At 33.8% G+C, this 27,272-nt stretch overlaps 1 protein-coding gene across 10 annotated transcripts in view; it reads right to left on the bottom strand.

The window, feature by feature from the left end:
* Positions 1-27,272, bottom strand: part of CDH18 (cadherin 18) — a 487,011-nt gene that overhangs the window by 64,801 nt on the left and 394,938 nt on the right. For all 10 annotated transcript variants that reach the window (XM_051799307.1, XM_051799317.1, XM_051799309.1 and 7 more), the window contains one exon: positions 4,732-4,899. In XM_051799307.1, the coding sequence (XP_051655267.1) occupies positions 4,732-4,899 (168 nt within the window). The remainder of the gene's footprint in view (positions 1-4,731; positions 4,900-27,272) is intronic.

Here is a 27,272-nt window from a genome sequence, read left to right as displayed (position 1 = left end):
AAACAAACTTCAAAACTCAAATCCTTCAAAATTTGTTTGCCTTGAAACTCTTAAGAACATAGCAATCTTGGGTCAATTTAGAAAAAAACCACAAACATTCTTCTTCACCGCAATAGAATCCATTGGCTGGAACAAGACTTGTGCACCCCCATGCCCCTGCTTTTTACAATCCCAATGTAAACCAGAAGTTATGGTTGTGATTAAGATTTTAATCAGGGTTTATGTTCCATGACACTCTGCCTTTAGAGACAGCAACTAAAAGTTCTTGAGAACTTTCTGACTAGTTCTCAGAGATTAAAAGTGTTCTGACTTCTTGTAAAAAGTGTGTCGTTTATGCCACTCATAGGTAAAAGTAGAAAGATAAAGAAAATTGGGTTTCCTGGATTTTCAGAAGTACTTCCTGTAGGCACTGAATACCAAAATATGCATTTTCTATGCAAAAAGCACTGGAAAAACAACATCTACACTCCATAATCATTGCAAATGGGCAGTTTAACAGCTGGATGTGATCTCTAGCACTGTCTAGAGAGACTGTACACCAACTGTACTCACAAAGGAAATGTCACTCACTGGTCATTTACTTTGAAACCTGAGCATATGTTTTATAAACACAATTAATTAACTAATTAATTGTTCCACAAAAAATTGGAACAAATCTCCCCCTTTAAGAATGTGTGAGGAGCAAAATACTTTTTAGCAGTAAAATTGTGTGACTATTATAAGAAAACATAATAGTTGCAAAGATAGGAAGTGATGAGCGTGAAATACAAAGAAGACATTCCTCTAACTATAATGAAAAAAAAATCTTAATAAATTAGCAACAAATAAATGTAGAATAATTTCTATAATAAAATACTTTCTAATACTGCCTGGATACTGGATCAGTGTTGAACTCATCATCGTCAGGTAGAATCACAGACTCATAGAATGACTTATATTTGAAGGGACCTTAAAGATAATCTGGTTTTAAGTCTCCTGCCATGGGCAGGGACACCTTTCACTAGACCAGGTTGCACAGAGCACCATCCAATCTGACCCTGAACACTTCTGTAATCATTTTAACTCAATAGTCTCCAGTAACTTTTTTTTAACCCTTGTCCAATTTCAGACAACTCTAACAAAAGAGCAGAGCCCTAAAACACATTATGATTCCACAAGCCTCTTAGCACTTACTGGGTGAATAAAGAAAGACCTGCTAAAAGAAAATCAGAACAAATTCTGCTTTACTCATCTCATTTGGCAGGATCCAAATGGTAAAACAGCAGGCAGATAGCTCTGAACTAGTCACCACAATAGGAGAGGATGTCACTACTAGTGAGAGAATGCTGATGGGTGCATATGGAAATTATAGGAACTGGATATACTATGTGGAACTGGGGATACAGACAGGACCACACTGGAGTATGAATTTCAAAAGAAAATGAATAGCAGATACTTTTGCACATAATTATCTAATGAGTCATATTAACAAGGCTGGATAATGGACACCTTCCTAGCACTGAACGGAGTTAATGTCTACTTCTGCAATATTCCTATTTAACATGACTGTGTACTTTTCATACAATGCCATTGTAAAAATCTAGGTCAAACTATGCATCTACATAATTTCACATTATATTTACATACTACCCTGAAACAATCAAGGTTCAACAATCAAGCTATATGAAAAGTGTTTTAAGCCATGACTTGTGTTTAAATCCTGCTTTATCCTGAAAAACTGAGCTAGATGTATCAATCTACAAATTAGACTCTAGACAATAACTACATAATAACACAATAACTACAGATCTCCTACACACAGGTCAGAATATAATAATTAGCACTTGATTTACAAAGCATGTCAGTTGAAGCATCTGTCTAGTGTGATGGTCTTGATGCAATCAGAATCTCTTCATATTAAACAAGGCAAAACACACAGAATTTATTCATCTTAAGCAAGACCAGAAAGAATTAATGAAGGAAAAGTATACAGAATATTTTGATGTCACTCAAGGCTGATAACAGTGTCATCAGTAGATGGAACATCTTCTATCAAAATACTGAAATAAATTTATGACTTTGATATTAGGGTCCTTAGTCATCAGCCACATGGATCCATCAGTGGTAAAACTAACAAGAATGGAGAGATGCAAAAATCTTCCCATGTAGAACACTGTCTGTCAGCTTACGTTAAATAGATAGTTCATTATAACTCATCTCTCTAAAGAAAGGAAAATTGTGATGATGAAGAAAAAGAAATCAGTATTATTCAAAATGCACTGAATTAATTGATGAGCAAAATATATTTGAGGTTTCAGGCTATTCTCCTGCTGATTTTGCAACTCCTTGCCTACTTTTGAGGCAGACTAGTGTGTTTTGCATACAGAATTTTTCATCTATGTTTCTTATTACAGAAATGTTTATTAACAACTATGTCAGAACCGCAGCCATCAGACTGACAAAATTATGCAGTCCTGTTTCACATTATTCCTTCTAGATTTTTTTTATGTTTTGGAAAACTATAGCTCTTTTTTTAGAAATTTCTTTGCAAGAAAATCAGCTATATTTAGAGTAGGTACAGAGAAAAACAAAGTAAATTCATTTAAGCAGACATATTTACAACCTTTATTTCTAAGTCTTAAGTAGGGTTTTAAAGAGTTTATTTAGGGGGAAAAATCCTGCATATACTACTGCAAATACATGTCTAATGACCAATGATCTACCAAAGCCAGAAAGGTACCATCTTTTAAATACATATAATAAAGTATATTTCTAAATAAAACAGATAATAAAGGCATCAATCAGATGTGCTTCTCAGCATGTTCTCAAGTAAGGTACTCATACAGTTAGAACCAGATTCAAAACTCAAAAGTATGGTAACGGAGAAAAAGAAACTAACCAAAAGAAAGTCTGTGGTTTAGCTGAGGCTCAGCCTGTCCCAAGGGTTATACACTCGATATGTGCAGTTTTGGTTAGCACTTCCCTTGAATTCAATTCTGAATGTGACAAACCTCAGTAAGTCTCATTTAGCATTCCGTCTAATAAGGAAATTGAAGAGAAATTTAACTGAAAATTATGGTACACAAAGAAAAGAGAAGAAAAATAAACAATGATGTTATTTCTGTTAGTGCAAGACTCGTGTATTATTGTAATAGTTCATGATGCTACAATGGCCTTTTTTAGATCAACTATACTTTCATTCTCTATTACTGACATATAGCTGCTGTTCTTTTGCAAGGGGCTTAAAATATATTTCTTGAAATGGAGTAAAAAAGCAATGTCATTCACAGCTGTGGTATAGAAATCCTCTGTAAGGAAAGAAAGCAAATACTTGTACTCTACAAGACTTGTTCTAAAATAATATTTTATGCTAAAACCAATAAATATTAAAATAATATTCTGCTGGCCAGTCAGTTTGATATCCAGACCCTTCCATTCAAAATAAAAGAGGTCAGTTTTTGATACCTGATATGTAGGGATTTGTTTCTGCATCCATTGAGTTTGAAGAAAATTTATGACATTTCTTCTACTTTAGCTCATTTAGATGTTAAATCTGTTCAAAGATAGGCCTTACCTTTTGCCTTTCCAATAGTTAGAAAGTATTTAATAGAATGATGGATGTAATGAAAATTCTGTGGAACATGAAAACAAATATATTTTATTTAAGGCCATGTTTCAAAGGCTTTATGTTTTCATGTGCTTCTGAGGCACAGAAAAAAATATTCATTTCTGCAACACTTTAAATAAGCCTACGTACTGTTTGGCCAGATTTTATATAATGTGTATTGCCAGGGAGCTTTGTTTTTCCGTGGAGCTTTGTGGTCTCTACTACTTTATAAATCTTCTAATTCAAACAGCTTAGTGCATTTCCTAGTGGATGTACCTATAGCTACCAGTCCATTATGTTCTACAACAGCTCACACAATGTCTGAGACCAGATTACAGTATTCTTTTTGGCCCTGAGCCATCATGAAAAGGAAACATTTCAGAGGATTTTTAAATAAATTGTCGACTGAATTCAGAATTCCTACAAGACCCCAGCTACTGTGTCAGATCAATCTACATCTAATAAATTGGATAGAAATTAACTTCTTAATAATGGTCATATTAAGATATTCTAGGAGTATTCTAGTATATATTCTTCATATGTACATGTGATAACAATATTTGACATCAACATCACCAATTCACTTAACTAGAATAGAGGCAGACTCTATCATAGCTCAACATCAGGGAGAAACAGCTTTTGCCCATCTGTAATGTAATAATTGATCTTAAAGGTTTACTTGGGTATAGAGAAAGAAACAGAAGAAAAAGATTGATTGATGTATGTGTATGGAAGCAACCAAACACATGCTAGATTAAATCTTTTAATGCATTACCTTTTGTTGTTATCTACCATAGGATTAGCGTAATTCCCTTGTGGGATCAAACACACAGTTATTGAAATACACATTCAACAAGGACTGGAGAATAATCCGCATATGACAAGAGTATTCCTTTGTCACCTATCTCACTCTTATCCAGTAGTTAACTGAAAGATGTCTTCACTGGTTTCAGTATTCTAGCTATGCCATCTCTGTGGTTCATCTAAAAACACTGGAAAATTAAATAATATTCGTGAATCCAAACACCTCCCAAGCTGCCTTCTCCCCATGAATTTGACTGCTAACTGGATTTCACTAATAGTTTCTCACTTCACTGAAAATCAAAATGATTTTCAAATCAGTTATATGTTGAAATTGTACATACTCTGAGGAAACCTGGGTGGATTGTCGTTGACATCAGTGAGTGTGATATTTACAGTTGTTGACCCTGACAGCCCTCCGACCTGCCCAGCCATATCTTTGGCTTGAATGACAACGGAATAATGCTCTCTGGCTTCCCTGTCCATGTTGTGCAAGGCAGTCCTGATGACTCCTGTGAGGGAAAGAAAACAAACAAACAAACAAATGATCAGAATTAGCTTGTTCAAACAAGAGCAAAGGCTGGGTATAACCTTTCTCTTAAGTTGTCTTTAGTCATTTGTGTCATATATATATAAAACACAATGCCAAATGCTGCTAGAAAATCAATTTGCTTGAGGTTATAGAGAAATCAAAATAATATTTATTGAATCAATTATTATACTACCAAATAATTAATCTAATTTATAAAACATTTCTAGCCCAAATATACATTGCCAAAATACCAGTGTTTTCTCAGATATTGTAACTGCTTAAATAGCTATTTAAAAGAAAAAGTAATGAATGGGAACTCTTATTCCACTGAATAAGACACAAATTGTATTTTAACAAAAGGTAATTTCTTATTTAAAATATGACATACTTCTTAAAACTACTCAAAAGCTAAATTTTCTTATTTGACAAATCTCAAAAAAGATACTTTTGTATTTAATATATGTCAATCATGTAGATTTATGTTCATAAGTGTGACTTAACTAATAATTGTCTGTAAACTAAAAGATAGGCTTTTAATTGGTTTGACTACAGTACACAGAGAAAATCAAAATTGAATGAGCCTAAAATTCTATCCATTATTATCTATCACTATCAGATTTTTTTTTTCACATTTAGTTAATTATACATGCAGAAGCAAAGATTAAAATAAAAGTAGGGACAGTCAATACTGTGGGCACAGTTTCAGTTAGGGGACATTTTTCACCTTTAAATTAGGCCCTGATAATTTCTTTGATCACAGGCTGACAGAAACATCATGGAATTCAATAAAGGGAAATGTCAAGTCCTATGCTAGGGAATCAGCACACACTGTGGACAGTCTAGCTGGGAAGGAGCCTTTCAGAAAATGATCTGGGGTGGTAGTCAAGTTGGACATGAGCCAGCAATGTGTTCTCTCAGCAAACAAGGTCAACTGCTTTCCAGGTTGTATTATGAAATGCATTGCCAGCAGGTCAAGGGAGGGGATCCTTCTCCTCTGCTCACCATTCATGAGGTCAAATCTGGAGTGCTGGGTCTAGTTCTGAGCACACCAGTACATAAAAGACATTGATAGACTGGAGTGAGTTTCATTGAAATAAATAGAGAACTATGAAAATTTATAAACATTATATTTGCAAAGAATTAAGGTTTTAGCTTAACTTGTTTTGGACTCTTAAAGTGAGTGGTTGCTATAACCAGTAAGAAAATATACCATAGCATGATCAAATGTTGCTTCTGGGTAAATTTTAAACATACAATAGCTAGTAAAGCAAAGCATCTTAAGTAGAGCCTTGCTCTTCTAGACAATTTTCTGTACAGTATGATCTCAAGCTTTTTGACCCCCAGAGTTTCAGATAATGTAAAAAATGGTTTCCAGAACACTACTTTTCCTGTACTTTAAGATTACTTTCTATGCATTTTTTTTGTGAAACCATTTAGCCATTATTATATACAAAATGGAAATTTTCATGTAGCTTATGTAATTGTTTCCACTCTATTCTGAAAACAAATCACACATAAATAAGTAGATCTATCCACAGAGAATAATATTTTAAATTATTTTAACACAGTTTTGCACTGTAAGTTCCTTTCCATCAGAAGTGTAGATTTTGGACAAGCTGACTAAAAATAGTATACAAGTCTGTTTTAGTTCATCAGTGCTTTTTTCCTTAAAATGATACAGTTTGAAACAGACCCTTTTTTTGGAAATTGCAGTATGGTATGTTGAAATTAACCACAACTTATACACATTGTAACACAAATATGTGGAGGCATTTGGATAAAAGAAACTGATATAATTTAAATATACATTTTCATCAAAATAAATATTCACAAAATTTGGTACTACTGTTCTGAAAATTCATTTTACTGAAAAAAAGGTATATAGGAAAGTATTGGAATAAAGAATGTCCTACTTTGACATTTTACAAATAAATTGCTTCAGTTTTTTTATATTGACACCAAATGTATTGAAACATTTCATGCTTATGCATATGCATGTATGAAGTATGGGATTTTTAGAACCTTCCATTTCTATTTGAAACAGACCAAGTGTTACATAGGAGAACATCTGTCTTCTGTACTATCCTCATAAATACACTAGTCACTTACATTTCTAAATTAATTTAAACAAGCAGAAATTCCTCTGTATTATGATTACTTTCCTCTTCTTTTCTGCTTCAAAGACTGTGATACTGAATCAATGCTTATAGATAGCTAATAAGGATTTGTGGATGACTAATCATTTGACCTCTCTCACTTGCAGCAGGTTCTGAAAAATCTCTTTTCTAAAAATGAGTAAAGAAAATGAGCAAGTTTTTGGTTTCCAAAGCTTATATTCAAAGTTTAGAATAAGAAAACTAGTTTTAAACTTTGATGTGCTGAAGGCAGGACATAAGGGAAAATTTAGTTCCCTCTCTTTTCTTGGATGCATGTATATTTATACATCCCAAAATCATAAGATCAATATGAAGTATCTAACTACCGTGAGGATCCTAATGCTTTATCCTTGTCACTAGTAGCTCCACCAACTGTTCTGGCAGTATAGCACTAAAATCAGACTCAATTTCAGATTTCTCTCATGATCCCAAAATGTGTAAGGAGAACTTTCTTATATGTCTTTTCCAATAAGACAATATTACACGCTCCAGCGATTTCTTTAAAACTAGGAATTGCCCCTGAGTATATGCTGTGTACTTGGCAGGGATTCCTATAAATCCCATAAGAAAATGGGAAGTTCATCTTAAGAAAGATGTTTCTCTGACTAAAACAATAAGGAAAAAAAAAGTTAAAAAGAAAATTGTCACAGGCTTTTTAAATTTAAACACAACCCTGATTTTGTCTCATATTTATTAGGCAGCCCCGTGACCCTGTTAACTGAGCGCTTTTCAGCTATGACTCCAATATTTATTCATCTTTACTAAGAAAAGAAAACAAGAAAATAAAAAAAATCAAGATATAGACATCATTGCAGACATAACTCCATCCTGTTTCTTGTATTAAGTGAAGAATTTTTACAGTTTCACTATTGTGTCAAAAATCACATACAACATATGGAAGGCTATATCTGTTGGAACAGACTTGAGAAGGATGTACAATTCTGGACCTCTGCCCTCACAAATGGTCATACCTATTTCTATCTTAAAATTGTGACAGATGTTTTATCCCACATGGAAGGCTCTCCCAGAACACAAATTTTCTTCTAACTTCTTTTCTACATCTATTCAGCTCTAAATCACACCAGTTTTGGTAGGGTTTTTAGTTTTGTTTTTTTTCTGTGACAATTTCTATTTGAAATATGACATGAAAACTACCTAGTTTCCAGATAAGACTTTAACACTAACTTTTCTTATTAAAACATTTTTATTTTTTATACAAAGTACATGTTATTGGCAGATTCATCTATAAATGAATAATATTTCCTCCAGTGATATTTCCAAATTAATGAGACCAGAATTACTGCAGAACCATAGAATATCTTAAGTTGGAAAGGACAAAGGATCCAGTCCTACTCTCTGCTTCTCACAGGACTAACTAAAATAAACAATATATTTACTAAGTAGTTTTACTACATAGCACTATTAAATTTGATTATTCTACTCTGAAGGAGAAAAAAAATACAATTTCTGCACTTTAACACAGATACTGAACAAGTCAGTAGATACATTTCTTTACAGTCAATACCTTCTTTTCCCCAAGATTTCTGTAAGACACTTCTACGGTCTACAGCATCTGACAGTGTGTTATATTGTCTCTTTTAGCATTCTATGAAGAACCATTTTACTTACATACAACAAAAGCTACAACAGAAGGTTCCACTGTGACTGAGATTGTAAAACTCAAGACTTTAATTCAAGTGCAGACAAATATCAAGGAAATGTCTGCCACAGCCAAGTGCCTAACTATGCATTTACTGAAGTATTTAACTATGTAGTTAAATATTGGTCTGGTACTCTTGAAATAATTTATCTTATTACATCCACAAAATAAGAACTCATTTTAAATTCAGTAACCACAGTTTAGTCCTGCATGATATCCAAATGGAATTGCCCCAGAATAAAACATGGTATATTTCAAAGTTTTGAGCTCAAAGGTTTTCTATCTAGTGGGGAAAACACAACTCCACTTTGATGACAAATTAGTTTATCATGGGGAAGTAAGTTTTTTTTTGTTTGGAAAATTTCTATTCCATTGTATCATGAGCCTGGTCACTAGAGATTTGATGAAGAACCACTAGATCATACTAGATTCCCCATATTCTAGTTTTTTATATATCTGTCTTGTCATGATCATAGTCAATAATGATTCAAATATAATTTTAAATATCTATTTAATAACCAATTAAATGTGGGATTTTACAATCCACTGAGGGATGTGAACTATTGCAGAGGATGATTTCATTAATATTATTTTTATTTTTTGAACAAAAATTCTATTTTTGTCACTGCTTTGCTCTAGGATATGTATCTAGTTTGTTTTATTGTAATTTAATATTCTCAATATATTGTATATATTAAAATACATTTTAAAATCTAATAATATTCTACTTTGAAGGAGAAAAAAAATAAAATTTTTACACTTTAACACAGATACAGAGCAAGTCAGCAGATACTTCAAAATAAACTTCAAATTTAGAAGTCCCAATAGACTTTGACTAAGACTCGTGATTTAGTCCAAATCATAACTGTAAACAGAAATGTGCAATACAAAGCTTCTGGTCATACTCCACATTCTGAATACTTCTATAACTAAGATGTTTTAATCTGGGCCCTTGAGTCAGATCTGCTTTATATAAGTAATATTATACATTTTGTTCCTTTACAGGGACATCACTAGCTACTTCATGGTTAAAAGTCATAGCATTATAGAAATGATAATTAGTGGTCAGTTTTCTTCTCTGGTCATGATAGTATAAATATAGTACTGAAAGGCAGCCATTTCTTATGGAAATTTATCATTGAAATGAAATACATGAATCCCTCACATGAAGACAACACTTAAAGACAACTGCTAAAAATATGGAAATAGAAAAAAAAAGTATATTTTTAAAACAAAATAGTAAGAGTTCTTAAAGAATTAGTAAGATTTTTAAAAGAAATATGCTAGAATAGCATTCATTCGGTATTAAAAAAAGGCAGGGGATTAACCAGACTAATTGTACTACAATGAATGACCCCAGGAGAAAAAAAAATCTATTCAAATTACTACTAGCAAATATAGCCTTCTCTGAAATCTCTATGAGTAATAGACTGAAATTGCAAAATTAAAAGTCTTATGCTGAAGCCTCCTAAATTAAGGAATTTGAATAAAGCTTCTCTAACTGAGTGGAAAATACAGCAATTTATGTGGCAATTGCATGGATGTCAAATGTAATCACAGCACCTTCCCCTGTTTTCATAATTCAAAGCATAATCAAATTAATTAAATTTAGAATTTGGTGCCCTGTCGCCTCCCAGAAAGAAGACAAGAAACTCTAATCTGCAATACACAAATGCTGCAATCAAAGGAGTTTGTTATAGAAATATCATTTCAAACAGCCACCCTGTTTGAGAGCAGAAAGCTCTCATTTTTTTCTCTTCCAATGGTTAAAGCATATGTAGATGTATATCAGGTTTACCACCTCTGATTAAGTCAGTATGGTTCATAATTTTTCTAAGTACATTTCCCTCAGCCTCATGTAGGCTGATTTAGCCATCAGGTCATTATTATCAGAGATGATTTTCTCCTGAAGTGTTGTACTTGCCCCGTTGTCTTCAGCTCATTAGAACTTCCAAATCGCTGGATTTGGAAGGGATATTTTCTGGGTTTAGTGGCTGGGGATTGTTGGTTTATTCCACTGTGAGTGTTGTCTTTCCTGTAAGCATCAACTTTTCACTTTGGCCTAGATGTTTGCATCAAACTTTTCAGCAATTAGGCATTAAAAAAAAAAGGCGGGTTTTTTTTTGATGCGGGTCTCATTGGCTAGTCACAACTTAAACTCTCTTAACAAACCTAAGTCTCCTGTAGCTCTATGTGGCTGTAAAGAAACAACTGTCTTTTCATTTGGTCTTCTGAGCTATACAGACGTGGTTCTACTCTTTGAGAACCTCTGTGGGGTTGGACCATAAACATGAGTTTACATGCACGACTCCAGTTTTGTCTGGCAGGCTGTATAGCTGCAACTTGAAGTATTATGTATAAATACATTTTTCTGCGTTTAAAAGTAGCAGAGTAACAGGAACAGTCAGCAGAAATGGATCAGAATAAGGCACTGCTGTCATAGTAACAATTAAGTAAAACACAAATTGAGTAGATTAAGTTGAATCCAGCAAGACAAAGAGCATCAATTCTTCAAATATTTTCTAGTCCAAGAAAAGCAGCTAATACAACCATCTACACAAAACAGGCATGAAATGGACTATAAGAAAATAGGTGGTCTTCAGTTTCCAAAAGTATTTTCAGATTCTGTAAAGGAAGTTGGGGAGGGATGAAGCAGGGAAACCACTACTTGGAAGCCTGAGAGGTGGTCAGTAGAATCACTGGAAGCCAGAAACCTAGCTATTTTCTCTTCTATTTAATAAAACCATCATTTTTCCCCCCAAAGACATTACTACCAATCACATTATATGGCTTAACACCTAATTAACTACAGTGTGTGTAATAATGCAAATCCTCAAATTTTAGATTCCTTTCAAGCAACAATCCACACCTTGGAAAGAAATCTATGTATGGCTTGGATTTTTAGTATCATTTATGCAACCTGATACATTCACAGCTAAAATAAGTTCTTTCAAAACTCCAGGATATTCAAGTGTAATGGTTAATTCATCTAACAGATTTACTATTAATAGCTAAATGGGACCACCACATCTCCTGTAGAACTCAAGCCACTAATTGAATTAGCACTGCACTGAATCTAGTAATTTGATTTTGGCTAAAGCGAGTCCTTCTGAAAGCATGTAATTTTGAACTGAAGTGATGAAGAGGTAGAAAATATCACATGTTTCCTTGGTTGAATATTCTATTCATTCATCATAAAGTCAGAGGTCTGCCCTTTATTTGATAATGTGCACTTTCAATTTCAAACTGTCGACTCTTGTTTCCCTCTGTCAGACTGACTTGTATTAGTTCACAGTATTTCTCCTTGTGAAGATACCACTATATTCTTATGAAGCTACCCTTTCTGATAAACTAAATAGGAAAAAGTTTTCGCTCTACAGCCTTTTCTACCATTCATAGTGTCATTTTTGTTCTTCAGCCTTTAAAAATTTTGTAAAAAGTACAGGAAAATAAAATTAATATTGATATTTTAATAATGTTACACACACACACACACCCCAGAACCAATTTCTGATGTAAATTTTACCTCCCTAATCTTTCTACAATATATATAAAGAATCAGTCTAAGGGTTGGTTGGTTGGTTGTGGGGGTTTTGTGGTTTTTTTTCATTTTGTTTTGGGTTTTTTTGGTTTATTACACCCTCACAAACTTGTGACTGTTTTAGTTTACATAGTTACGGTCCTCCTGGATACATTCTCACCCTTCTCTTGCCTAATTGTAAGACTTTCCATTTATTGCATTGAGTGTCACAGTTTACAAGCAATCTAGGCTATTTTACATAATGGACTGTTCTCATATTCAATCATCATTCTGTATTTTTTTGTGTCATCCAAAAACTTTATTAGCAGAAGTCTTGAGTTTCCTTTTAATTCACACAGAAAGAGGTTGAATAGAGTTGGTCTTACACAGATCCCTGTAAAGCCCTGGTGGAATCTTTTCCTTTCATGACAGTTCTGTCTTGATGATAACTTTTTTCTACCTCCTAGGTAGCCAGTTCATAGCCATTTAATATGTGCTTTGTTGCTACTACTTAATGCTATCTATTTAACTAGAATGGCATGCGACATGGCAGTTATCTTTTTCAATATAACTTGACATTTCATAAAACAAAGAAATCATGTTTGTTTAGCATGACCCATTTCCCAAAAAGACATCATTGCACTGCCTTTTTTTTTTTTCTTTTCATGGCTAAATTCTTTCTCGGTTCCTCTGTTTTCCTTTTTACTGTTTGCCTAAATTTGCCAGCCTCATGTTACAGATTTCTTTAGCTTGGTCTTTCAGAAAACTGACACACATTTTCATTCTACAAATTTCCTTATCTACTTCTTTATTCAGGGAGAATCTACTAACCTTCCTAGTTTTGGGACATGACAACGACTATATTTCCCCATAAATTTAAATTCTGTTTCTAAAAGAGTCAGCAGTTCAGGGAGGAAAAAAAAGGGGAAATTCTACCTTTTTTTTTTTTTTTTGCAGATTCTGAAGACTTCAAAAAAGAACTAATTCCTCAGAAATTGCTTATCAAATGTTATGTCCTGAAACTGTGCTAGTAGTTTCTATTGAAGTACAAATTGCATATAAGTTATGTGACTATTTCAGACAGCAAAATGGAGTTAAGTGCTCTTTCAAGCAAATCTTCTACCTGAGTGGTTTTGACCTCTTCTAAAATTGTTACTCCATCACTGAACATTTTAATTTTTTTTCCACACAAAATTGTTGGAGATGTGGTATGGAGAAGTAGAAGAAAGCCTTAAAGACAGACTGTGAATAAAAATAATCTTGTGTCTAGTAGGACTACTGTAATTTTCTGCAAAATTGTCATGATGAAATTATTCAATTTTAGCAGAAGATACTTCAGTGGTTTCGCACATGAATCCTTGGATTTGAATCTGAATTAGTGTCATTTATATAGCTCTGGAGAAACACGTGGTTAGGAGCAAAGAGGGCTCAATGGTCAGATTATCCAGCTTGAGCAACCCACTCTGATGTGTTCCTGTTAATGCAGTAGGTATGTGTCTCAGATAAAGCCGAATGGGGTAAGCCTGTAGCAATATGATGCAGCTGCTGTGCTGAAAATGTATTTTCCTTTTTTGACAATTTAATTAAAATGTGTTTTAAAACAATGAGGAATCTGTACCTAATGGGGGCAGGGGGAAGGAATAATTGCTTAAAGATGGCAACAAGTGACTGTTGGTTGAAATATGATATAAAGTATTAGGGTAAGACATACCTAGATACAGATATATATGACTGACATATATCTTAATGTTGTCTAGTTATTGATGATTTCTCCACAACATTTTACTTGTCAGGTAGGCAAGCAGAGGAACCAAGCAAATGATGTCATTGTGAAGGCAAGGGCAAAGTGTGCCGGAAGAGATGAAATTACTCCTAAGTTCAATTTCATCAGATATAAACTTCTTATAGGTGTATTTAATCCTTTGTGAGAAAGAACAACCTTATGACACATGAGAAACAAAACAATTAAGTAAAAAGGGGATGCATTCAGTAACCTCTGAACACAGCAGGTGGGAATTAAGTAAATGAGTCTTCTCAAAGGAAATGATATTTGACAAGAAAGAGCTGAAAACTGTCTGAAAACTAACTACTTTTATTCACAAGCTTGGAAATACTGCTCTCTTAAAATAGAATTGACTGCCAGTAATAAACATTTCTTCTTGTAATGTCACATACCTTCCAACTTACACAAAAATATATTTAAAATATAGCTTGAATGAAAATGACAAAAGAAGAGCAGCTGAAGGTTAAAGCTGCTAGTATTTCACTCATAATACAAAGCTCTTTATTCCTTCATAATGAGAGAAAATAAAGATGGAGCCACAGACTTGACTTCACATCTCTTGCCTACTAGTATTGAATTAGTCTTTCATACAAATTAAACTTTTTATCTTTAATAAGTATATAATAATGTATCTAAATGGTGACAATTAACATAGTTGCCTTTTGAGTAATACTTTGGTTTCTTTTCAAAGCAGATCATCTTGATAAGAGGTCAAGAAGAGAGACAATGACTATAACCCCTTCCTTCCAAATAGGTTTAAATTGGTGTCCAGCTAATTAAAAAATTGAATACAGCATACAGTCTTGAAAAGATTCCACATTTGGACAAAATCTCACAAGATGACTAATTTAATTACAACTGACTGACAAGGTCAAGACATATAACTCAGATAACCTGTTAGTGAGAAAGCTTGCTTAGCCAACAGACCAAGCATTTGCATGCTGATTGTACTCTTTTCTCTCTGTGATACTTACCCTTTACATACTCGTGAGCATTCTGTTGAACTGCAATGCTTAATTGGCCCATGCATAACATGTTAAGGACCTTACAGCAGTATAGCATAACTTATAATTGTTGTAAGTCATTTAGAGTGCAACCTTACTGAGCACTTCAGAATGCTTATTTGTATTATTATTCCATGAAATACAAGACTGGTGTCAATATGGAAATGTGAATCATTTTTTCCATGTATCCTAGATACCTGAACTACAATGAAACCAATTCTGCTTGATGTGTAACAATAGTGGCCACGCAAGCTAATGTCTGTTCAAAGCAAATCTATTAAATTCAACAACCAGCAGAATCCCATCAGCAAAAAAATTCTTAGTTGTGGAAAGTGCTTTTGTGCTAGATTTAGCATGTCAGAGTGCAAATACATATACACATACATACATGTATATATGTTACAATAACTATGAGTAATTGGTTTATTTAAAGGTCCTTGAAAGAAAAATTCTAGAAACAAAATATTATCGTAATATTTACTGGAAAAGAAAAAAATTAATGAACAAAAAAATTTAAAAATTCATTGAAATCTTGGTATTTGTATAAAAATCCCAATCTATTCATGGAATAAAAAATATTAGTTTGAACTCCGCATAAGAGAAAAAATACCTAAGAACTGCACTCTGGATAAACAGAATGCTGACTAAGAAACTGTGACAGATAACAAACAGATATTTTTGAATGCTGAAAATGTGTCTGTGGTAGCATTAAATGAACCACGATTTTTGTAACTTTCTGATGCACGCCAAAATGCTGAAGATGTTATATAGATAACATTTAAAGGAATTCTATTTTAGAACTTCTGATACATGTTCAAAACTGTTATTTTCTTTTTAAACCCAACATCCACAAAATCTTTGTGTATTAGGTGACATAATAGGCAGCTATTGACTTCTGCTGAGATTCAATCAGGATTTATTGACCTGAGAGTTAGATATTGATTTAGTCAGAGAAAAGATAAATCTCTACCTGAAAGTACAATAAATCTTTCAATTGGCTGAAAACAGAAGTCTTTGATGTTTCTTTGTTACATGTACACTACTATCAAGAAAATGACTGCTGAATTACTGGTGTAGCTTGTTGAAAAGTGGCACCCTCACACTACAGTGAATTAAAAAACTTCACAATCAGGTCACACAAAACACAAAATATGACCACTCCATGACAAAACTCAATTTTATAAAGTTGTTGCTCTTTTTGAGGGAATACATTATTCCACAGGGTGCTCAATCTCTGCTGTACAAATTAGCATTGAAGACCTCTTGATTTGGAAAAATGTATGTTTGCATTTGAAATCTTTCTGGATTTAGACAAAGCACAAATTTGAAAATACAAGCTCTGACTCTTAAAAACTCTTACTGGAGTAACATTTACTTAGGAATAAGTCTGCATACAATTTGTCTTCAGTACTGGAAAAGCCAAGACTTTATCACAGATCTGACCCACAATGAGAAGCTTTTCTAGTGCAGATTATGCAGCTATTATAGCCTGCTTGTTTGGAACTGTCAAATATTTTTCTTGCCCACCCTTCTTAAGGTCTTCTTAAAGTACATACATGATGAAGGTGACCAAGACCTCATATTGTCAGTCTTGATATGGTATAAATCCAGGTACTTCAAATCAAGATAATGAAGTTATGCTGATTGACATTGGTAAAGAATCTTATCTTTTATTTTTAGGCAAAAAGCTTCTTACTACAATTAGGACTAAGTTGTCAGTCTAGTAATCTAGTTGATGAGTTTTCGCTCTGCAGGTGTTACTGGTGACGGGAGCTTATAGCAGGGAAGAGTGTCTTACAAGAGCAAGCTTAGTGTTACAGCTCCGTAGAATCTGGATAATAATTTCATTTTGTTTATATTTTAATGTTTATGAATCACAAGTGAAGAGTAAAATATACATTTGATTCAGTGTTCTGAGGTCAGGAATAGGATAGATAGACAGCAAGCCTATTTTGGCCTTTTGCTTCCTCTTAGGAACAGGTAATTAAATTTGAATCTCTCTACCTCTACTTCCAATCCTACATTTTCTTTTGTGTTTAAATTTTAGATTGTCCAGAGTCTTTTACCATCTTGTCTTACTGGAGAAAGTTCAACATACAAGTGAAACCCATTATCTGCTATAGGATCACAGTGATGCTTGAATATAAAACACAGAATAATTACAGAAGGAAGCTTTGTGAGTGGTGCATTTCTACTAATGAAACTCTCATGGAAAAACTTAGAACTGCCTCTTCTGAGATAAGCTTTAAGTAAACCAACAGTGCAAGTGTGAAATAAAATTTCGACTTCCTAAAGCTCAGCTATTATAAATTAAACCAAATATTGAAAATTAAATAGATCTAAGTCAGGGTATGCCTACAAAGAACTAGGTTTTTCCTGAATCTAGGACAGTTATTTGCAAAACTTATTTGTGGTAACTCTCAGGAAAATGAAAATTAAAATGAAGCATGCGCATTTTAAGGAACTTCATATTTGAACAAATGGCATGGTTATTTTCTGCTGTACTCTAGTAGATTTTCTGTTTATGTAAGAAATAATAACTTCTAATATATAATTGACCATAAAGTGACAATGGTTCAGAGTAGCTGCTTTAGTATTAGTAGAGGTTACCCATTTATGTCAATAATATTTTCTTAATTTTGATTAGAAATTCTCCTACACTTGTAAAATTCACTTTTAATGAGGAACACTTTCCTGTGTATGGGACAATCTACTGCTTGAGTTCAAAGGATATACTCTCCTAAAAAATTCTTTTAAATACTTTCAAAGACTTAGTAAAAAGTTGTATTCTGATTGTTGGGAGACCGAAAAGTAAATCTTAAAAATATATTTTGACATGCATAAAACTTTCACATGGTGATCCATAACAGTGATATAATATCACTTGGGGTTTTTAGGAACTGTGTTGCAGAAGCCATTTACAGAAATATTGGACAACAGACTTTTATTACCCTTTCTAAAAGATTTCATTTATCAAAGGAAAATGACATATATATCCTCAGAATCTTGAGATAATTTAATGGTTTATACATGCATAGTTTGCAAAGGACACAGCTATATTGCTCTGCTTTGAACAATTTTTATTTTTTTTAAGAACAAGATTTTAGAAATTTCCAAAAGCCATCTAAAAGCATTAGTCTATTTTTGTTCTAATTCTGAAAAAATTAAAGCCCTAGTAAAATTATTTTCTTAAATGATAATAAGATAATATAGATAAAAGGTGCAATTTTCAACCATAAATGCCTGAAAACAGTCCTTTAAAAACATGGCCTGCAATTAAGTGTGCCTACTTATCCCTGAGAAATCAGCCCTAACCCTGGGTAATGAAATTTCAAAACACTGTTTTCATCCTTATCTTCTTCTATCTATAAAACTGATTATCAGTCTTGCTGTGTAAAGCAGGGGACAGTGATTAGACCAAGGAGAAACAGGGGTTTGATCATTTATTATTTCTTGGATAATGTTACTTATGAACTATTGATAATTTATGACTGCATAAATAATATCAACAAATATCAGAACATTTAGGACCACAGTCCAAACAGTCCTGTGTTGGCCTGTCATTTGTCAGTCAGTTCATCTTCCCCATCAGTGCTAGGTGAGAATCATAAACAGGGACTTCCATGTCCTGGGGACTGAATGAAAGTCCATGACAAACCTACAGCTTCACAGACCATGAGATGAACTGACTACTTTCTGCACAGAGTTTTGACCCAGAGCTCCTTCCAGTTTTTACATGCACGATGTATCATGATGCACAGCAAATACTTAAGGATGATTAGAAAGCAGTCCTGGCCAGCTGGCTCCAGAGCAGCCCCTTTGACCCGTAGCTATACTCCCTTCACATTTTCAAGATCTAGAAAGGTGCTGTTAATAGTATGACTGCTGTATAATGTATGTATGTAATTCATAAGATTACATTAAATTCATACATCTTGATTACAGGAAAAGTGCTGGAGTTTGGAGTCCAGAGATACACTATGTCTTCCCTTGCAATATTTGTGGTTGAGGTTCTGTGCATTTTACAAGTTCTCACTATTTATTTGAGCTTTACATACCTAACACAGAAGGAACCTTTTTTAAAGTTATTCCAATTCCACATAAGTGTTTTTAGGTACATTTTTGAAAGCTATGTCTAGCAAAGGACTGAAAACATGTCCGTGACAATTCTGCATAAACACCATAAATTCTCATAAATCTGTCAAAATGGAATTTTTAATATTCTGTTGTAAGACTATTGTTATTATAAAAACATATAAAAAGACTGACTTGTCAGCACCGGGGATTTATGCATTAAATTCATATTCTATAATGGCACAAAGAACATCTTGGTAATTATATATCTGTTTAATGAGTTTAGTGAGTGGTATATTCAAAGGGACATACTGAGTAAATAGTAAGAAAATATATGAAGGACTTAACCTTCTCTCAAACTTCAAAAAGAGTGTAAATATTTTTTTTAAACTGCTAGCCCTGCAATTATGAAGTCTGAAAGCTATGCAAGGTTTTTCTGTATTTGTGACTCATTATTAGAGCTGTACTTTCTCTGCAGGAAATATGGCCCATTTTTAATGGTGCAAAATGGAAAACAAACCAATACACCATTATGCTATGCAGATATTTTAATGGGCAATACCAAGCACAATGCTGTCTGGTGTTCTAGAAGTGCTTATGCAAATGCCTGAGAATTTCCACCAACTTTCAGTGTCCTTCAGCTTTACTCTGAACAGTTCTAAATAACAGAGGATTGCCTGTGAACACCTTATTCAGGAAAAGAGCACATTTCAAGAAATCCACTGAAATATTCTGAAACACTTTAGTATAGATTTTTCTTCATATAAAACTCATTAGGATTATTTAAACACTGCACCAGGTCAACAAGTGTGATTATTTCTGCATTGTTAAAAGGACTTTTTCTTCTTGTATGTTTTCTTCTGTGGCTACCTATTTTAGTTTACAGCATGGTGATGTTCCCACTTCCCTGCTTCTGAACAATAAAATGCGTTTAATACAATAAGCTTCTATGAGCAACAAGAATACTGGCTATAGCATAGAAATGTAAGAGTTATCAATACCTTATCCAAAAAGGACTCATCCAAAAAAAAAGAAAGAGGGAGAGAAAGAAAGAAGAATATGCTCCTTTCACACTGTGTATGCACATCTGTGGGTGGGGGTATGTTGAATTCCTTCCTCCATCCTTTTGAATTAAGGAAAAAAAGATTATGAAAGGAATACATTTATTATATGATCTTCTAGACTCCAATTTTGAAATTAATATAAATTAGAATTTTACGTGGAAAAGAATGGTGCAAAACTCAGAAAAACTTACAAAAAAAAGGACAGATCTCTAATCCCATCCTGAGGTTTTTTTCAAACTGAGTTCTGTGTACCTGCCTGAAATTTTTTTGTGACAGGCTTTAAGAATTCTGTGCATTTTTCCAATACGCAGCAAATCTAACCAGCTGATGCTTCCGGTGAGATGTCCTATATATCCAACTTTGGATTTACTACATCCGTATTAAACAGATAATAGATACCTCCACAGCCAGTTACATGTATCTAGGAAATAAAGGGATCTTCCACTGTAAATTAAGTCTTTACATACTCAATAGTTTGGTGCATCCTGAAAGTGATGAACTTACTGACCATTGATCAGAGCAACTACAGTTCGTATATGTAGGTGTCTAATACAGATGAATATATATTTCTGGAAATGCTAGAGAGAAATAAGAGACGCTGTCCTCCACTGAGTAAACTCTGTGTTTACTGTCTCCTAGTATTTCTATATTTTGTTCTTTACCTCCTTTTCCAGAAATTCATTTAGCCCATTCCTTCAAAGACAGCTCAGGAGCAAGTATGCTCATTCCAGGTTAGACTAATCTTGCATCTTGAGAGAATACTCATTTAGTCACCTCAATAGCTCTTGGTTAATTTTTCTCTGTTATGTTATAGACTTAAAAATAATAGAAAATTTGAATTTCATATTTTTTAATGAAAGTTACATTTTTTCCAGAAAAAAAAACAAACAAACAAACAACAAAATTAGCTTCACTTTCCTCTGAGCTAAGGAATGAGTATTTCACTATGAAAATCACTCTGACAGCAGTGAAAATAACAGTCACTATCATCCCCCCTCCAAAACATTTATCAGCCTGAATTAATCTTTAATTTCTACATAAATGCAATCTATGAGGATATAATTTTCAAGCACTAAATCTTATTGCTGTAAAGGGATCTTCCTAAGTATAAAGTAAAAGAATCATGGAGAAACAAGTTCTTCTGTCCTAAAGAAGGATAAACTATATTTGAAGCATCAACACATGTTGATCTAACATGTTTTAAAGACATCCTCTAAGAAAATTGGCATTTCTTAACAGGCAATGCATTCCAGTGCTTTAAAAATCTCATTATAATTTTTTCCAATGACTAGTCAGAACATTTTTAGTTACAGAACAAGTTCAGTGCTTCTTGTTCTATTTTCCTTGAAGCCGAAATTTGGTGAGATAGAGATGGGCTAAAGTACACATCACTGACTATAAATATATTTTAGTTTTTTTTTTATTTTTATTTAAACAGACATTCAGACAGATCATTATAAGCAGAACATAAATTTAAGATAAATACCTTAATAAGAAATCATATATAAACATGCTACCATAGGATAGTATTACCTTGTTTTTTAAAAAAGTATTTAATGAGAAGAAAAACTAATTTGATGTCTTATTTTACAGCTCACTATCTATACCTATATTTCACCCTTTTCATCGTGGTGTTACCTGACAAGTGTTTACTGTACCACACACTACTGTGTCACATACAGCTTCTAAGCAACATTGAAATAATTTTCCAGACCATTAGATGCATTCCCAACTTAAAAGACTGAGATGCTGATAGTAGGGCAGAGATAATTTAAACAAGTGCACGCAGGTACAAACCTGTCAAATGGCAAAACGCTGGAAGGATAATAGGTTTTTATTCATCTCTTATAATGCTCTACTTGAATGCAGTGTTTGTGTTTGGAGTATGCATGTCCTGAGCAGCTGGCAATAACAGAGTATTTGCAAAGCCAAAAGAATGGAACAAAATTCTGGTAAAATAAATTGACTTCAGAAGGAATTCTGAATGGAAGTTAAGGAGGAATTGTCACATTTTTCAAGTGTAAATGATATGTCATCTCTGTTATCGTGGTAAATTGTAAGACTTGCCATGGAGTTGCTTTAAGTCAGTGAAGAACTGATGAGACTGGTTAAGAAAAACTGAGCACCTCACTGATCTTGCACAAGGCTTGAACCAGGCCTAATGTCAGAAGGATGTCTGGGGTGAAGCAGAGGCCTCATGGCCTGATGTTGTCTCTATGAGGCATAGAAGAGCACCTGCCTCCCTGTACCAGCCATTGGCCTCACTGCCCCTTCACTGGGCATAACCGGCCTTGTTGCAAATCTGGTCCTTCCAGGAGATAAGAATGCTCACAAAGACTCTCTGGCAAAGATCAGACAGCCTTTAATGCTGCAGGTAGAGGAGGACCAAAGTGTTTATTTTACCGTTGTATAAGTTATAAATTCTGACTTAAAGCAACCAAGACCCTCTATAAGCCCTATTTACATACTAACTTTCTCATCTTTAAGAATGCAAATGAAGAGATGCCTTACGTATATGTTTATTCGTACTGTTTGTTCACAGTGATTGTTCTATTCCTTTGGGAAAGGCTAAAAATTATAATATAAAAGAGGGAGTTCGGGCAAAAAGACAGAGGGGGGAAAAATAACATCTGTACTTGCTCAGCATCAGCTGATGGTGTCCCTCCCCTTCCTCTGAAGAGACACCTTTAGGTGAGCTTTGTCCCTCCAACTGCATTGGAGTAGACCTAGAAATACTTTTTACACATATGTAGTGTATATATATATCTAGGTAAATGTATATATATATGTAAATGTGTATATATATGTAAATGTATATATACATGTAGTGCTAATAGACCTCTCTTATTATCCTTTCTGTCTCAACACATGTAACACTCTTGAGTCAGTGCATTTATCACCAATAATCCTGTGCCTGCGGTTCTGTTGCTTCAATAAACTGCACTATTTGTGAATCTGGATTCTGTAAGTTCTCATTGAACTTGGACAGCCTATGGTATCATTGGCAAACTGCACTATTTGTGAATCAATGATTACACAAGTTCTTATTGTATGTGACAGACCTATAGTGACAAAACTGCACTATTTTGTAAATTTGTGCTTCTGAAAGTTCTTACTGAACTCAACTAGACTCATAGTACTACCTTGGCTATAACCAGAAATTAGGCCCAGCTGCAGCCAGCCCCTTTGATCCCTGATGACCAGCTGGAATGCAAGGGGTTTTATTTTCTGCTATATTACCATACCCTTAATGTAATATGGCTATTTTACATGTACAAATGAATAAGGAACTCAAGTAGAAATGAAAATCATTTGTTTCATGCACAATTATGAATTTACGCCATTATCTCTATTCATCTCTGCAGTGATTCAAAACATGAAAAGGAAAGGCAATGTCTTGAAATTTACTTACGAAGAAATGAAGCAACAGAGCTCAAGTTTGTGTATGTCCAAAATGATGAGTAATAAGAAATTCCCAAAGGCATAACTCCTCTGAAGATTTCATGGAAAGAACACCTACTTAAGTCTTTAAAACTAGGAAAATTATAGATTCCTCCAAGTTTCTGAAGACTTCCATAATTCATGTAAAAAACATTCTTATCATTATTTTGCAAGAGATATCACAGCAAGTGAAACACGGAAAATGTTAGGCAGAAGCCTTAGTTTGAGACTTCCAAAACAGTTCCTTAAAAATTAAAAAAAAACCAAAACCTAAACAAACCAGTTTTGAATGATTGTAGCCATTACTCCCTTGTTTGATACTATGGTTTCTGCTACCTGCTGGAAAAAGACCTAGGAGTGCTGGTCGACCACTGGCTGAACATGAGTCAGCAGTGTGCCCAGGTGGCCAAGAAGATCAGTGGAATCCTGGTCTGTATCAGCAACAGTGTGGCCAGCAGGACTGGGACAGAGATTGTCTCCCTGTTCTCAGCACTGGTGAGGCTGCACCTCAAGTATTGTACCCAGTTCTGGGCCCCTCAGTACAAGAAGGACAGTGAGGTGCTGGAGCATGTAAAGTGAAGGGCAACAAAGCTGGTGGATAGTCTGGAGAACAAGTCCCATGAGGAGCGGCTGAGGGAGCTAGGGTTGTTCAGCCTGGAGAAAAGGAGCTCTTATTGTTCTGTACAGCTACCCTAAAGGAGGTTGTAGCCAGGTGGGGTGTGGCCTCTTCTCCCAGGTAACAAGTTACAGGACAAGAGGAAATGGCCTCATGTTCAACAAGGGAGGTTTAGTTTAGATATTAGGAACAGTTTCTCCACTGAAAGTGTTTTCAAGCATTGGAACAGTCTGCCCAGGGAAGTGATTAAGTCATCATCCCTGAAGGTATTTAAAAGATGTATAAATGTGGCACTTAGGGACATGATTTAGTGCTAGCTCAATGGTTGAACTCGATGATCTTGGAATTATTTTCCAACCAAAAGAATTCTATGTATATTTCCATTTTATTAAACTGTGCTATTTAGAAGAAGCAGAACTAAACAGTGCTATGAAAGCAGAGATCTGTGTGTTAGTATAATGCTTAAGTTCCTTAACTTATCTTGCAGTCATCACATCATTTTACTATTGTTTCTAAGCCAGGCATTTAGATGATATAGACAATCTTGAACCACAACAGAACCTGGTTACAATTTCATCATAGTCCCCCACATCCAGTGTACAGGTTCTGTCTAGTTTGCAAGTATTCCTTATTTTCCAAAGAAAGATGATCTACTTTGTAGGAAAGAATTAAAAAAAACAAAGAAACAAACACTGTAATTTGTTTAAACATGCAGGAAAAAAAATCCCCTTTCTCCACAGTGGTTTGTGCTCTGAACTGGCAAACTGATGGTGCTCATGTTAAGAGTGAAAACACTTCAGTTAAAAATATTTTTAATGACAATTTTTTACATTGACTATGTTGAGAAAACGTAAAATACTGTGCAAATGTCTGAAAACTAAAACAGTGAAGTTGCTCCTTTTGACTCCTACAAAGTAAACAACTTCTAATTTGTGGGTTCACCTGTCACTTCTCAGGCATTTTATCTTTCTGATTTCATATAAGATAATACATATACTTGTGAAAGAAAAAATGCCTGATCAGTACATTTGAAGAAACTTATTTTAAATCTCTGTGATCTCTGTGTTAAGGAAGAAAAAAAAAAACCAGGAAACAGTGACAGACAGGGACTTTGTACATTGTATAACTGGCATTATATAGGCCTGAGGACCTGTCTATATCTAACTATGCATCCATAAATGCTTCAAAAAATATTGGTTTATTTCTAAGGAATAATATAAGATTAAAGTTTTAAAAAAAAATGAAATTCTGAAATGCCTAGTCTTATGCTTTATTTAGTATGTGCTACAATAAAATTTCTAGCAATAAATTAAAGGGAAAGGACAACCTTAACCAATGAAGTTTTATGTTCACTTTTGATGCAAATAAATATGAATTGTGCATCACACTACTATAACGTATTTACATTCTGATGGGAAAAACCCATATGATATATTACTTAAATATATAAGATTTTTAAATCATAGATTTCTCTTGATAATATTCAGTTACAAATCTCACTTTTGGCTAAAGCATCATTCTTTGGTGTCACACAGCTCTTGATTTTATTCTTTCAAAGAGAACTTGTTGCTGATTTCAGATATGATGTTTTGCATTTGAACAGCTGTCCTTGTAAAACACACTGTATTTCTCAGTAGCTTTTCACAACTATGACCGTAGACTTTGTGGCCTTATGGATCATATAGCTTCCCTTAGACAATAAAAAGTTAATTCCTGTTCCTTAAACTATAATTGCAAAATACAAATTGAGCTGTCTTCTGTTCAATTTAATTATTTTCTCAGTAGAAAAGCAAAAAAAAAAAAAAAAAAAAAAAAGTTTATTCCCAGATTTGGAGGGGTTTCAATCTTCCTTTCTATTAAAACCTCTACATATGTTCTCAGCTATGGAAGTATGTTTGCATGTTGTCATTAGCTAGATACGTTGGAATTTGTGAAAACATTATTTATCAGTACTTCAGTTACTGATGACTGTTCTTTTACGGACACTGAAGAGACATGGGAAAAAAGTGACTGGCTAAGACTCTCGATGTTATGTCTGATATATATCAGGTATTTTTTAAAAATGTTTTTCATTGTCTTTAGAAGTTTGAAAGAGCAAAATCTTTCCCCATTCAGAGTCAGAATCAAAGTAAAAAGCTTCAGGATTCTTTATGAGGAAAAAAACCCAAAACTCTAAAGATCACTAATATTGAAGATGTTCATTTTAAGTTCTTTTTTGAGTCAAATTCCCACTTACAAACATAAAAATAAAATGTATTTCAAAGACCTTTAATAAAAAACTGAAAACAACTATATGAACTATTGCAATTTCAGTAATCCAGGCTTTTCCAAAAAGAGTATGTTTTCTAACAGAATTGTTGTCCACTGTGATGGAAAACTATGTATATCTAAAAGCATGAGGGGATTTTTTTCAGTCACAAAATTCTTGTTTTCATATCTTGATGACTTTGTGAGAAAAAACATGCATGTGTGTAACTAAAATGCTCGAGTATTGCAATTTCCTGCCAGAGGTGACTGTTGGCAGCTTTTCAGAGTTTTTTATAGCTAGTACAGACTATAGCATGCTGCCTTGAAAAACCATTCAATCATCATGCCTGTCTTTCAGGCTGGCTGCCTAGACGATGGTAGAATAACTTTATATTGTTAAAGTTATTTTTTGTTAAAAGCCTTTGATAGCATAGCCCCTAGCAAGCTGTCAGAATTCCTTCTTGAGTCATGTCCTGAGAAGTAACTATGCTTATATAAACTCACTCTTTACAGACTGTAACTGAATCTCCTGCTTTATAACAACAGGTGGTTTTATCTGTGCTGACATATTTGCTTAGATTTATCACTCCTATCATTTCCACTTTCATTCATACTTCCCCATTTTACAATTAGAATAATTTTCATTATCTACCACAGTATTTCTTAATAAGACTTCTCTGACACTGAAGATTGCCAGTTTTGATTAACTTTTAAATGGTTTGGTAAAACAGTAGAATCATAAAATAATTTGAGTTAGAAGGGACATTTAAAAGTTATATAGTCCAACC

The sequence above is a fragment of the Manacus candei genome, unplaced genomic scaffold, assembly GCF_025592945.1.
Source record: "Manacus candei isolate 608988 ecotype Guabito, Panama unplaced genomic scaffold, ASM2559294v1 h1tg000049l, whole genome shotgun sequence".
Taxonomy (NCBI): domain Eukaryota; kingdom Metazoa; phylum Chordata; class Aves; order Passeriformes; family Pipridae; genus Manacus; species Manacus candei.
This window is presented reverse-complemented; position numbering and strand designations above follow the sequence as displayed.